The 13,459-nt window shown below is 39.5% G+C and overlaps 1 protein-coding gene across 1 annotated transcript; it reads left to right on the top strand.

The window, feature by feature from the left end:
- Positions 1 to 4,378: 4,378 nt before the first annotated feature.
- Positions 4,379 to 13,233, top strand: rbbp8l (retinoblastoma binding protein 8-like; the record flags this gene model as incomplete). The annotated part of the gene is made up of 10 exons (XM_010786563.1): positions 4,379 to 4,464; positions 6,842 to 6,924; positions 7,030 to 7,072; positions 8,486 to 8,581; positions 9,067 to 9,179; positions 9,808 to 9,883; positions 10,495 to 10,661; positions 10,749 to 10,792; positions 11,353 to 11,414; positions 12,504 to 13,233. Coding segments are annotated over exons 2-10 (1,392 nt in total), but the record flags the coding sequence as incomplete, so codon positions are not given.
- Between the last annotated feature and the right edge of the window lie 226 nt (positions 13,234 to 13,459).

Below are 13,459 nucleotides of genomic sequence, written 5' to 3'. Positions count from 1 at the left end.
TGTGTGTGTGTGTGTGTGTGTGTGTGTGTGTGTGTGTGTGTGTGTCCAAGAGTAAGGACTGTCTTAGGGAAGTCAGCTTTTATGTGCGCAGCTCCACTTGCTTGGAACAGTCTACAGGCAAAATTGAAATTGAGCGTTTTTATTTCTCTGAATGTATTTAAGGCACGTCTAAATGAAATGCTTTCTGACACTCTGGGTATTTGTAAATGTTGAATATGTAAATATGATATCCTCTGTTGTTTGTTTGTTTGTTGTTTTTATGTTTCATGTGGAACTAAATGATGCAGATCTCCCTTGTAAATGAGATCGATGATCTCAAGGGACCAATCTGTCTAAATAAAGGTTTGAAATGAAATGAAATGCTCTTTTCCTGCTCTTCCAGAAGTCTTGCAACTTGGAAGTGTTTGAGAAATGTGCCTGTAGGAGCCATGACACTTACAAAGTGGTGAATTTGTTCTCAGAGAAGGTTTCTCATTTCTCTAATTTCCCCTCCTCGACTCCTCGGTCCTCCGGTAGTGACCCGGAAATGAATTTCAGCGCGCCATGTTGAAGGACATCTCATTTCTCTTAATGCACTTCGAGGACCGAGGATCGAGCGTCGAGGAGGCTCTCTGGAGGAGCTCTAACCGAGGAGACACTGATGGGTCCTCCGTGGATCCCCCGCGGATGTATTTCCGGCAACAGTGATGTTTAAAAGAGTCGTGATGCACGGCCGGACTTATCTCAGCCAATGACAGCTCTATGACAGCTGCCATATCCCCATGATATTATTTTATTAACTGCTTGAATCGCGACGCAATGTTTACAGTGAGAACAGCTGTGAGGTCCGTGCAGAAAGCAGAGCAGTGTGTATAATATATATCACTCAGTATAACAGGCCTACTCTCTTTATTTGTATGCTTTTAGTTTAGTAGATATCTACAAACAAAGAGTCGATATTTTTCTAAAACCATTTAGTGCTTCACATAATGAATACACAACGGCTGTATCCCGATATATATGATATGCTTTAGGAGCTGTAGGTGTGTGTGGTACAGTGTGTAGGTGTGTGTGTGTGTGTGTGCACCGATGCAGTTGACAGACAGGTCTCAGTTGGTTTGGTTTCCTATGCATACTTTTAATACTTGTAAATTTAACTTTTGGCCCGTAATTTAAATTCCCCATTGTAGCGACCAGAGAGTAATTGTGTTACGTTATTATGAGAGTGCTCTTATACTTGTTTGATTCTGTTGTTTAGATTTATATAAATATATCTGTGTGTGTGTGTGTGTGTGTGTGTGTATGTCTGCATCTAGCCTGTTATTATCTCATTATACCGCATTGTGAATTAATTAAAGTAAATATATAAGTGGTCATGAACACATCTGTCCATCAGACAGAGGGCTGCTGTGCCTTCTGTCATCGTTAATGGACGTCTCTTTAAAATGACCGCTCAGAGGAGAGGAGTTCTCATTTCTCTAACCGCCTGCTGCTTCCCCTCCTCTCTCCTCGGTTCCCCTCCTCGACTCCTCCGCTCGCATTTCCTGTGGGCGGGACTAAGACACGAGGATAGGAGTCGAGGAGGGGAGTCGAGGAGGGGAATTTGAGAAATGGGAAACCTTCATAGTAATTAGGTTTGTAGTAGTATATATTTTTTGTATGGGTAATGGTTTGAAATATTATAATATATTATTGTGTGATCGCAATGAGTTGGTTTGTGTGGGTCACATGGATATAGGCAGCAGTCATATGGATTATAATCAGCTGTTCACCTGTGTGAGGAGCAGTGTTGGGGTGGTTACTTAAAAAAAGTAATGCATTACACATTATACCTTTAAAAAAGTTATGCCTTACTTTACTAAATTACTCACTGCTGAAAGTAATTAGTTACACTACTAGTTATATTAGTTTTGGACTACTGTGTAACCTCACGTGAGATGCACCATAAACCATTAGAGACAAGTGTAATCTAATTAGAGTAGCGTGTTACTTTGTAGCGCGTTACCCCCAAACTCTGGTGAGTTGTGTGGAGGGTCGCTGTATTTTTTTGTTGACAGCAAACTTTAACAGTGCTTTGATTACTAATAAAAATGTCTTTGTCCATGTTGTAATAAGTTGATCATCTAAATGTTTCATGAAGTTACCGTTTTGATCTCAGCAATACATTTTTAGATAGCGCATAAGACAATTGCCACAAGGCTTGACCTCAGTCAGCCTCTTTGTTTGTTTCCTGTAGTCACTGACACCTTCATGTAGTCCGTCCTCTTCCCAGATCTCTATGGTGGAGACCAAGTGGTGTGATTCAGAGTCTGTTATTCAAGCTGCACCAAGTATTTGGACTTCTCTCCATATCCGTATACTTCAAATAAATCTGTACTGTCATCCTGAACTCTGATATTGTAACTATTCTTTTGGTCTGTTCTGTCCACCAGTGGCTCCCAACCTTGAGCTGGTCGCAATTCTTTAAGAACCCCCTCCCTCATCTGTGATTACTCGCCTACAAACACTCCCTGTGTGTTTGGTGCTCCGGTGATGCTGCATGTGCGCTGGCTTCATAGAATTACTAGCCAGGCTTCACCGCATAAAAAGGGCTGAAGTCTGGCTGCGACGGATCAAAAGATGTACAACTAAGATGATGAATGTATTTCTCACCGAACTGCTGGTTTTTTGTATTTTTTCTTCTTTACTGTTCTATCTTAAACCCGGTTTTGCAGCGATGGGACCGGTAGCTTTGTCCCTGCCTCACCATGCATCCATTCTTACCAACACTTTGCAGCTAATGTTAGCTCGTTGCTATTCGCGCCGCCGTAGCTACAGAGGTCAATCAATCAACACCATCTCGAGAGGAACAGTTACCTGTGGACGCCAAACTAGACTGCAAACACCGGGCTAATGAAAATTGATTCACAATTTAATAAATTGCAATCCCTAATCTCTCTACAGACCCCCTGCAATCCCCTCACGTAACCTTAGGTGCCCCCATAACCCCGGTTGGGAACAACTGCTCTACAGGAGGGATCCATTGTATGCCTGGACGTCACATCAGTGAACTCTTTCAACAGAACATATAATCACAGTTCATGCTGTTGATCTTCTCATACTGTAGGTGTAGAATGTATGAAACCTGTGACAGCCGGCCGGGGCAGAGAGGAGGAAGATGACAGCAAAGATGCTGCCTCAGCCCCGTCAGGCCGGTTATAAGGAATCTGGTTTAGGAATCAGGAAATGGCGTTTTTTCAGATGAGGCATGTATCATATCTATTGTGCAGTTTCAGTGTCAACATACGTGCCAGTGCTATTGTCTGTTGTTTTTCATAGTATTTACATACCATCACCACTGTCAGCGAGTCCACCGCACCCTGCCGCTGCTTTATGGCTCCTCTCACTCACACAGTATGGTACAAACTAACAGAATTCAAGATATGAATCCTTTATGGTGTGGGACAAAAATGTAGACTATAACTATTATCTCACTCCAACTGCCTGATTCCAACCTCTGGGTCTAACATTCATACAGTTTAAAGTTTGAGACACAAGGAGTCTTTTATATAATGTATTACATTCCAGCACTCGATGGGCTATGAATTTTGCCTTATCACCAGGTTATCAGAGGTGGGAGAAGTACTGAGATCTCGTACTTAAGTAAAGGTAGAAGCATTGGAGAGTAAGAATACTCTGTTACAAGTAAAAGTCCTTCAAATGTTCCTCAAGTAAAAGTATACAATTATTAGCACCAAAATATAGTTAAAGTAGCGACAGTAAAAGTAGTCATTGTGCAGATTGGTCCATTTCAGAATAATATCTATGACATGTTTTATAATGATTGATCATGAAAGTGTTCTCAAAGCTGGTAAGGGTGCAGCTAGTTTGAATGACTTTGTATACTGCAGGGTAACTTGTTAATTTACTCCAGGTGGAACTAAAGTCTGATTTAACACTTGATTATATTTCACATCATTCATCCACAAGTAGTTATTTTACCTTTAGTTAAAGGTATTAAATAAATGTAGAGTAAAAGTAGACAAATTAACTCTGAACTGTAGTGGAGTAGAAGTACAAAGTAGCAAACATGGAACAAATCTACGTGGTTACTTGAGTTATTATTTTCTTTCCTTCTTTTGAATGAAATACATAACTCTAACTTCTGATTTCCACGTGCCAGGCTTCTGCTCTGCTGCTTTGTGTTTGCCAGTCAGTTTTTCTCTCTATCCCCACAGGGCTTTATGGGACCAGTTTAGCCAGTTATGTGGGATTTCAGTAGAACAGGAAAATCAAGGGCCAACTTGCCCGGGCCTCAGTGTTTGCGTTACTTAAGGGGACAACAGCTTCAACCGGTTTTTTGGGGTGGAGAGAGGGGAGGGTGTGGGGCGTTCTCTCTCGCCTTGTTCTCCTCTCTTCTCCTCACTATCGCTCTGTCTCTGTATCACTCAGATCATCTCTAGCACCGGGCGAGTGAAGGGCAGGAGACGGCCTCCGATATCAGAGGTGAGTTTCCATCTGAATGAGCTGAAGTTGTTGCCTGAGGGCCGGAATACATTACCTGACAGGGAGCGGGGGGGGGCAGGTATGTGCAGCAGGCTGGAGGACTGGCAAGGACAGAGCTGGCATACAACCACAACTCATAGTTGATTTTATTTATAGTTGCTTGTAAGTCCTTTACTTAAGTGAATATAATGTGCAAAAATAAATCTGCTCTGGAGTCATATGAGTGTGTGTGTGTGTGTGTGTGTGTGTGTGTGTGTGTGTGTGTGTGTGTGTGTGCGCCATCATGCCTTATGATAAGTATTTAGGTTATTCTTTTATTTTCCTTCTTTTTTTAATTAAGTAAATAACTCTGTCTTTCTAACTTCTGATTTCAATGTAGCAGGCTTTGCACCTTTGTGTGTGTGTGTGTGTGTGTGTGTGTGTGTGTGTGTGTGTGTGTGTGTGTGTGTGTGTGTGTGTGTGTGTGTGTGTGTGTGTGTGTGTGTGTGTGTGTGTGTGTGTGTGTGTGTGTGTGTGTGTGAGTGCGTGCGTGCGTGTGGTTGGGGGGGGGAGTTCTGTCATTTATCATGTATTGTTATTTGCTTTAAAGCCATACTCTTGCAAAACTAATACTCAGACAGTTGGACAATGGGAGGTTTGGAAGCAAAGCAGCTCCAACAGCAGCTCCCAAAGAGGTTTTTTTACTTGATTCAAACAGAATCAGTCGATAAAGGGTGACTGCAGTGAATACATTTCAGCAGCTGAACATCTTCTCAAGTTTGGTTTCTGTCAGACAGCAGAGCAGCAGCAGATGGGAGGTGTTCTGATTCTGACATGATTCTGATTCTGCTGAAGCTCCAGTGGTGAGATAAGCAGCCAGGTTGACAACTACACACATATGCATATATTTCTACACAGTAGGTGTAGAGCATCCAAGGCTGCATACTTCCACCTTATGTGATAATGCTAATAGTGGGAGGAGTGTCATAGAGTAGCATCAGACATAACAGATTTAAAGATTCTGGGAATTCAATGCTAGTTCACAAGTAGGTAAGACATATTGGCAACCTGTGTGCGTGAGAATACTGATCTGGAGACAGCAGAGCGGGCACATGGAGGCAGACAGGTCTTTTCTTGCTCGACTGACACCCTTTTCCTGACATATCCCGACACGTTGAGAGCGTCTGATCCGCGCTGATCAAAATGCTCAATAGTGTTCAATGAATGTGCTTTTAGTGATCATGTGAAATAATGAGCAAGCTGAAAGTGACACTTTAAGTCACCTGCTTGCATTGAGACTTAAAATCAACAAAATATCTTATTTGTAATCAGTGACACAAATCGACACCATGTGCTGTACTAATCTGCATTCATATACACAATGTATAAGAGCTGGGGTTTTGGATACTTGAAACACAACCCTTCGCAGAACCAGTCTATCGGGTTCCTATCATCCTTGATATAACAACAACATTTGCCGCCACATTCGTGTAGCAGCTTTTATGCAGCAGCAGTGTGTGACGTACACCCTGAACACAACACAGTCCCCAGGCCACAACGGCCAACAACCTTGAATGTCTCACTATCTTCACACATTAGTAGATTTATCTTATTTTAGTGCAGGGGAGAAAGAAAATGAATGAAAAAGTGAATGGTCATACAATTGTGTACTTTCAAGTCTAATACACCCTAAAGGATATTTCATTGGCTATCTGTAGGGTTTTATGCGCATTATCAATCTGCGTATAAAATAATTTAAAAGCCAAACATTAATAAATTGCAATAAATATCACAAGGCTTTGCTAAGGTGGTATTAGTTGGTGTTTATAAAAGTAAATAAAACAAAGTGCAATGCAAACAGATTGAGCAAATAAATGATGACCCAGATCTGATGCCACCTTCTTTACATTCATACACTGAAAGAACTGAAACGTTGACTTTAATTAAATGTATTAGGTCAACTAATAACACATAACTGTATTAGGTAAGTTGAAAGCAATAAGTTTACGTTTAAATAACATATTAGGTTCAACTTAATATTATTGCTTTCAACTAACCTAATACAGTGATGTGAGATCTGTTGACATAATACAATTATTTAAAGTCAACGTTTCATTTTTTCACTGTACTTGTAACAATCAAAAAGGTCATATTTCTATCAATCATTCCAAGTTTATTTCCTAGTTGAAGGCCAACTGGAGCTCTTTTAATTCTGTCCACTTGTGCCTTCTACAATATCTAGGAGAACTCAGGAGTACTGTGTGATTATGCAGTACTATACGCAGATTGTAATGTTACTTAAGTCTGTTTATAATGCATTATCATCGCTTTCAGCTTCATTCAATCAATCCAAAACGTTGACAAAATATTTTCTGTCTCTCTTCTGTTGTGCAATCAGACTGAAAACAGAAGAGGTAACAATGGAGTGCTTCAACAGCCTGCTCCTGAAACTGAGGGAGGTCCACGAGCGGCAAGTTGAAGGTGAGTGTAAAACGGGAAACCAGAAGCAATCAAAAGTTGTAAAGCAGCTGTAATGTGCAGAGTATCCTGTGTCAAGGGTTAAAACCATGTGTGTTTGACTTTCAGGGTGGCAGATGAAAATCCAAGAACTGTCCAATAAGAAAGGCTGGTGGGTGGATCTCTCACCCCCTGAGGTTTTACAATGGTCATGTTTAGACAACGCTTTCAAGATATTCAAGTTTAGCCGTAGAGCCAGCAGTGTGTGGACCGGGCTGCTCCTGCACCTGGCCCCGTGTGTGTCCGTGTGTCACGGAGAGCTTGTGAGGAAGCTCATGTTGCAACAAGTTATTCAGTCTGAGTCACAACACTTTTGTTTCTTTTTAAAACCAGTGGAAAATCATCCTGGTAGAGAGGTCGTCTTATTTTAGATCATTGCTACAATAGAAAGTTACAGTGATGATGTCTAGCAAGGGCTCCCTCCACAAAAAGCAATGGGATTTCTCCATTGCTTTTTGGAATATAACAACATATTTGGCAGACGTGGTAGAAGTACTCAGAGATGAGGTAGCTTAAGTGGTCAAATGCTAACTCATACCAAGGTTTAACGACTTGTTCTTGCACCACTCTATTCAAGAATGTCTTTACATCTTATAGTGAATCATCTCATCTCTATCAAACACTGGTCCACCTATTGTGGCTCAATAGCTGATTCATTAGAATGTCAGCTGGTATAACTCGTCAGACGTACTGTGCTTTACAGGTTGTGCCTTACCTGTAACTTAAAGTCAGATCAACTCCTTTTACTGCATTGATGTCATTCCATTCCAGATGACAGTATGCTTCAGTTTAGCAGAAGTAGAGCTTACATGTTGATGTGTAATTATAATTAAAATCCAATAATACATTAATACAGCACTGACCATTAGTGCAGAATTATTCAGTTTGTTGTATTTTAAATGCTCATAGGTGAATCAGTGATGTTGTATATGTCTGTGTTCTGATACAATTCATTTGACTCGGGTTTATGTTGCTCTCAATTAACGTACAGTTCCATTAGAAATAGAGATAGAAGCACAGCTAAAACAAGAACAAAACTACACAAGGATAAAATACCAGTAGGTAAAAATAAACCTAGAACTATTTTTTTTTTACTTTGTACATACAGTACTGTAGGTAGATAGAGGCATAAATGAAAAAAATATAAAAGCAACAATGAACAACAAATACTATGTTTATATGTAAGTCACCCTGTTTCTGTAACCTGCAGCTAACAACACATTAGTGCGAAGAGTGCTGCAATAAGTATTACATAATCAATGTAATGGATAACTTTACATGAACATAAGTAGAGGGTGTATTTACATGTTAAGAACAGCATGTGATATTTTAAAGGCACAGGGATTGTTTTCTGATTCTACTAACTGATTTGTCTGTTATCACAATAATGCTTTCTCACTGAACATATAAATCAGACACGCTGTGTGATCTCATAACATTCAGACAGCAGCCTTATTCTTGTTTGATGCGTATCTGACAGTGAGTGCGTGTATGTTTGTTTCTATGTGTGTTTGCATGTAAACAGTGATACAAAGCGAATGGAAGATCTGTTCACCAAAAACCAGCAGATGAAAGAACAGCAAAGACTCCTCACAGAGAACATCAAGACCCTGGAGAACAGGTACGGATGCCACTGTGGTTCTAGAAATTATAATTGATAGTTCCATTTAGGACATTTTGTTCATGTGTCTTTGTGATGCCTACACACGCTGGGTACTTTTTTGTTGCTTGTCTTGGCCAGCACACTCTGAAAAATAGGTTTTTAATCCCAATGTATTACTGGTTAAATAATGGTTGAATCAAAAATGTATTACAAACACTTTGGCAAAATGATATAATGGTCATATAAACACTATAGGTTAATAGTAGCACAAGTGGAAAAAAGTCAGCTAACATGAATGCCATTAACACAATATAATCTGTTTAATGTTTGCTAACATTATCGACCACAAGGTGTATTGAATTAGGAAATGGTGCAATTGAATGCTTATAAATTCAATTTAGTTGACTGAATTCAAAGTGTTGTGGTCTCACTGTGGCCTGTGTGTGATGTATGTGAATGTAAAAATAGGATGTGTGTTATGGATTATCTGATGTGTGTTTCAGGCTGAGGGCGGGTCTGTGTGACAGGTGCACGGTGACTCAGGAAGTGGCTAAGAGAAGACAGCAGGAGTTTGAAGCGTCTCAGATCCAGAGCCTGCACAACCTCTCCCTGCTGGGTATTCTACTTGCCTTTCAAATCCCTGATCATCCATTCCCATCTGTCACCTTCATCATACTCTGTCACGTCAGACTGAATCAGCATTAAAACTTTTTCATTTGATATATTTCTTATCTCTCTTTAAGACGGCATATAAGGATTGTATGGTACATTTTCATCTTAGTATTTCAGATTCTTTCTTTGCAAATTGGACACGTTATTATCCTAGAGAATGGGTATTTTGGTAAGATGTTTACTGTTATTATTATTATGCTTTATTTAATTTTTTTATAGTTTTGCCTTATTATAGTACGGCCAAAGATAGATGGGTCAGCATCAACAATGACCTATAGTTTTGATGTACATGGGGAACATTTTTATATTTACATGTTCATCATTGTTAATTTTTAACATTTAATTATTTTAATCTCTGAAATATATATTTTTTATTTATATTACCCCCCCTCCACCTGCTCTGTGATTTCATTTGAATCTGCCCGAAAACGCTGTCATACTTCTTTTCCTTTTCCATTAAGAACAAGTCTCTTTCAAACTCTATCCATGTTTTTTCTTTCACCTAATAATACATTTTAAAAGAAAACGTTGTTGTCCAAAGCTCTGATCATGGCTTGTTGTCTGACTTGTAGCGGGAGAAATGAACAACCAGAAAAAAGAGAACAATAGGCTGCGAGAGGAGCTCCGGAGTTTACGAGCAGCACTCGAGTTAGTATATCATCATTACTCAAACTCTTGTACATTTTCACATTATGCTACTTCATATTTTTACTCAACTACATATTGTAGGCCACTGTTGTACTTTTTACTCCACTACATTTATTTAACATATTAAGTTACTAGCTACTCTGCAGATTTGTAAACTATGAATACAATTATATAAATCAAATAATTCATGATCGTAAATTATTATAGGTTAGGCAACACATTATTATATAAAGTAATTCAAATAAATCCAATTTTATCAAGTGCAACTGAAGTGATGAACAGATACATAGCCTCCACAGCCTGCACAAATAACTGATACAACAAATACAAAATATATGGCGCTTAAATGGTCATTCTGCATATTGAGTACTTTTACTTTTGATACTTTAAATATATTTTGAATGCAGGACATTTACTTAAGCCGAGCACTTTTACACTGTAGAAATGCTACTTTCACTTAAGTAAATAATCTGAGTACTTCTTCCACCTCTGTATATATGTGAACACATGTTTGCTGTTTGACCAGTATCTGACAATGGAGGGTGGTCTGCCTGAAGACCCCCTCCCACAAAGCCCCCCTGCTGTAATAAAACATAACCCTGTGTGTGCAGCAGAGGCCAGAGTGACAGCAGCACAGAGGTCAAAGCACAGAGCCCCCCCGACCTCTCCTCCCCCTCGGGCCCCGTGGCCCTCATCCGCACGGCAACCAGCAGGGCCGGTAAAAAGCCAGAAGATGGCGATGTTGTGGTAAAAACTGAGGCAGACCAGAGAAGTGAAGGTGAGAATGAGGAAGAGCTGTGTTCTTGTGTATTCATTGATTATCATGCTCACAATTTTACATTAGATTATGTTTGTGATCACACAGAAGCTCAACACAGTCAACTGAGATGGATCAACAGAAACCACTATGTAAGTTTCTAAATCACTCTCATAAGAGTTAAGAGTTTTAAAAGAAAGGGAAAACAGCTAACCTCACTTTGTCCAAAAGTACACTGAAAAAAGTGAAACGTTGACTAATTAAATGTATTGCGTCATCACATTTCACATAACTGTATTAGGTTAGTTGAAAGCAATACAATTAAGTTGAATCTAATATTGTTTTATTTAAACTTAATATAATTGCTTTCAACTAACCTAATACAGTTAGGGGAAATCTGTTGACATAATAACAAATTAAGGTCAACGTTTCACTTTTTTCAGTGTAAAAAAACCCAAACAGAAACATTAACCTAACTGCAGGTTTAACGCTCAATCATTAACATTTCCTTATTGTCAATCCTCGAGAAGCGTGTAGATTATTCCATTTCCTTTGCATGGAGCCAGGCTAGTTATGTCGCTTTTTTTTACTGGTAATTTTCTTCCTGAATAGATTCATATTTTGCATGATGTGAAAATATGAAATTATTACCTTTATGAATGTGATACTGAATAGCCACACATTTTGTTTTCTCTTTCCATAATTCTAACAGGATTCATATAAGCCTCTTTCCTGGAAAACAGAACCTAGCATACCCCGTGCTGGAGAGCGGAGGTGAGACATAGCCACGTAGGAAATAGTACAATATGCTGTAATAGGGTAAAATGGAACACATCTGTGATTGGGTGTGCAATATTTATCCAAAGACAACTGAGAAAAGATCGAGAAAAAAATGGAAAGAAGAACAAAAGTCAGCACTCCCAATAGAGATTTGAAGTTTTCCCTACTTCTGAAAAAAGTAATCATATAATCTGATTTGGGGAGTAACAGATTACATGTAACGAGATTACGTAATCAGGATACGAAAGTAGGTAACTGTATTTGATTACAATTGCTTATCAAAAATATGAATTATGTTACATTTACAAACAAATTGAGATTACTATGAGGATAACAGTGTTACAATACATTTTTAAATAAAGATGGATATATTATAGGAGAGCATACTGAATGAATTTTTTTTAAGGTTTATATTTAGGGTACTTTAATTCTTTATTTTAAATACTTTTATTTTTAATGCAGTAGGTGGACACCTGGTTTATTAAACAGTTACACAATACATTTTGCTTTTGACTAATGTATTAAATTCAAGCAGCATTTGTGAACTATGACTGTTACTGCATTTTGATATAATATATCTTGGTTTCTACTTCTCTAGGTTTACATTGTTACACTTAAGTAAAAAACATCTTATTGTTATTTTCTCTTGTTTTATTTGCATCACATTTGATATTAAGATAATCAGAAAGTAATCAGGATACATTACTTTTATATTTTGATACTCAGATTAGGTTACTGATTTAAAAATAACCCTCCGGGGCTTGCATATAACACACAGAACAAACTGAAACGTTGAGTTTAACTAAATGTATTATGTCAACACATTTCACACAACTGTATTAGGTTAGTTGAAAGAAATTCTTTTAAAATTAACCTAATTCATCTTTATTTAAACTTCATGTTATTTATTTTAACTAACCTAATACAGTTATTTGAAATATGTTGGCATAATACATTTAATTAAAGTCAACGTTTCAGTTTGTTCAGTGCAGTTAGTATGTAATGCAGCTGCCCAACCCTGTGGTCTGATGACCTGCTCTGACATGTGACTCTCCCCCCTGTCTGCCTGGCCTCTGTTCTCAGATCTCAGAGTGTAGAAGGTCTGGACCAGCGACCCTCCCTCCCTCCTCAAGCTCTGCTTCTTAAGAACTTTCCTACGTTAACTGGCGGAGAAGGGAGACCCAGCAGACATGTGCTCCATGCTCCCGTCCCCTGCCGTCCTCAGCCAATCCAGACCTGCCCTGCCACTCTCCCCTGGCACCTCTCTGAGTCCTCTGATTGGGTCAGCCCGCCTGCTCCGGGGACCAGCCTGGTGGTGCAACCTTCTCAGAGACCAAACCCACCACGCTATCCCAACCTGATCCCCACCAGCCATCATGCCAGCCCTAGAAGACAGGGGTTCAGCCTGACCAGGCACAGCACCCCTCAACCCCTGGCCAATGAGCCCACTGTGGTGGTCCGGTTGAGAAGTATGTCAGATATTGTGAACAGTCAAACTATGCCCCCGGAAAAGAAGCAAATCCTGCCATCTAAGACTGAAAGGGTCTTTGCAGAGCTAAGAGGGGCATGCGATGGGCCTCTGGACCTATCAGATCGAGGAAAGTCCAAAACTAACCAAACGCCAAGAGAATGTTCACCAATAGCCTTACAAGGTGAAGACAGAGGACAAAGGAGCCCTGACAAGGATTGGAAGGCCAATCAATCTGCACACGGACCAGTGTCCTCATCTCCTCCTGTCCTCCCCCCCAGAAGCTCCTCTACCCCACCAGGCAAACAACAAGACACAGAGTCTGCCCACGACCATAATAACAAGGTACATTTTTAGCCAATAATAGTGGGATTCGACTTGACTTGCAATTTTGGTTTTTCCACTTAAGATTACCTGGTACCTTTTTTTCATAGCACCTCAGCAGACTTTACAAGTGCAACTAAATGGTGGCAACCCTGTAACCTGCTGATTGATCAGAGAAAATATTAAGTAGCGCGTCATTGGATATCCTACAAAATCATCAATAGTGACTGAATCTTCTTTTTTTCAT

The sequence above is a fragment of the Notothenia coriiceps genome, unplaced genomic scaffold, assembly GCF_000735185.1.
Source record: "Notothenia coriiceps isolate Sejong01 unplaced genomic scaffold, NC01 NC01_scaffold00029289, whole genome shotgun sequence".
NCBI classification, from domain to species: domain Eukaryota; kingdom Metazoa; phylum Chordata; class Actinopteri; order Perciformes; family Nototheniidae; genus Notothenia; species Notothenia coriiceps.
Note: the sequence above shows the minus strand (reverse complement) of the source record. Positions and strands in the feature narration are given on the sequence as shown.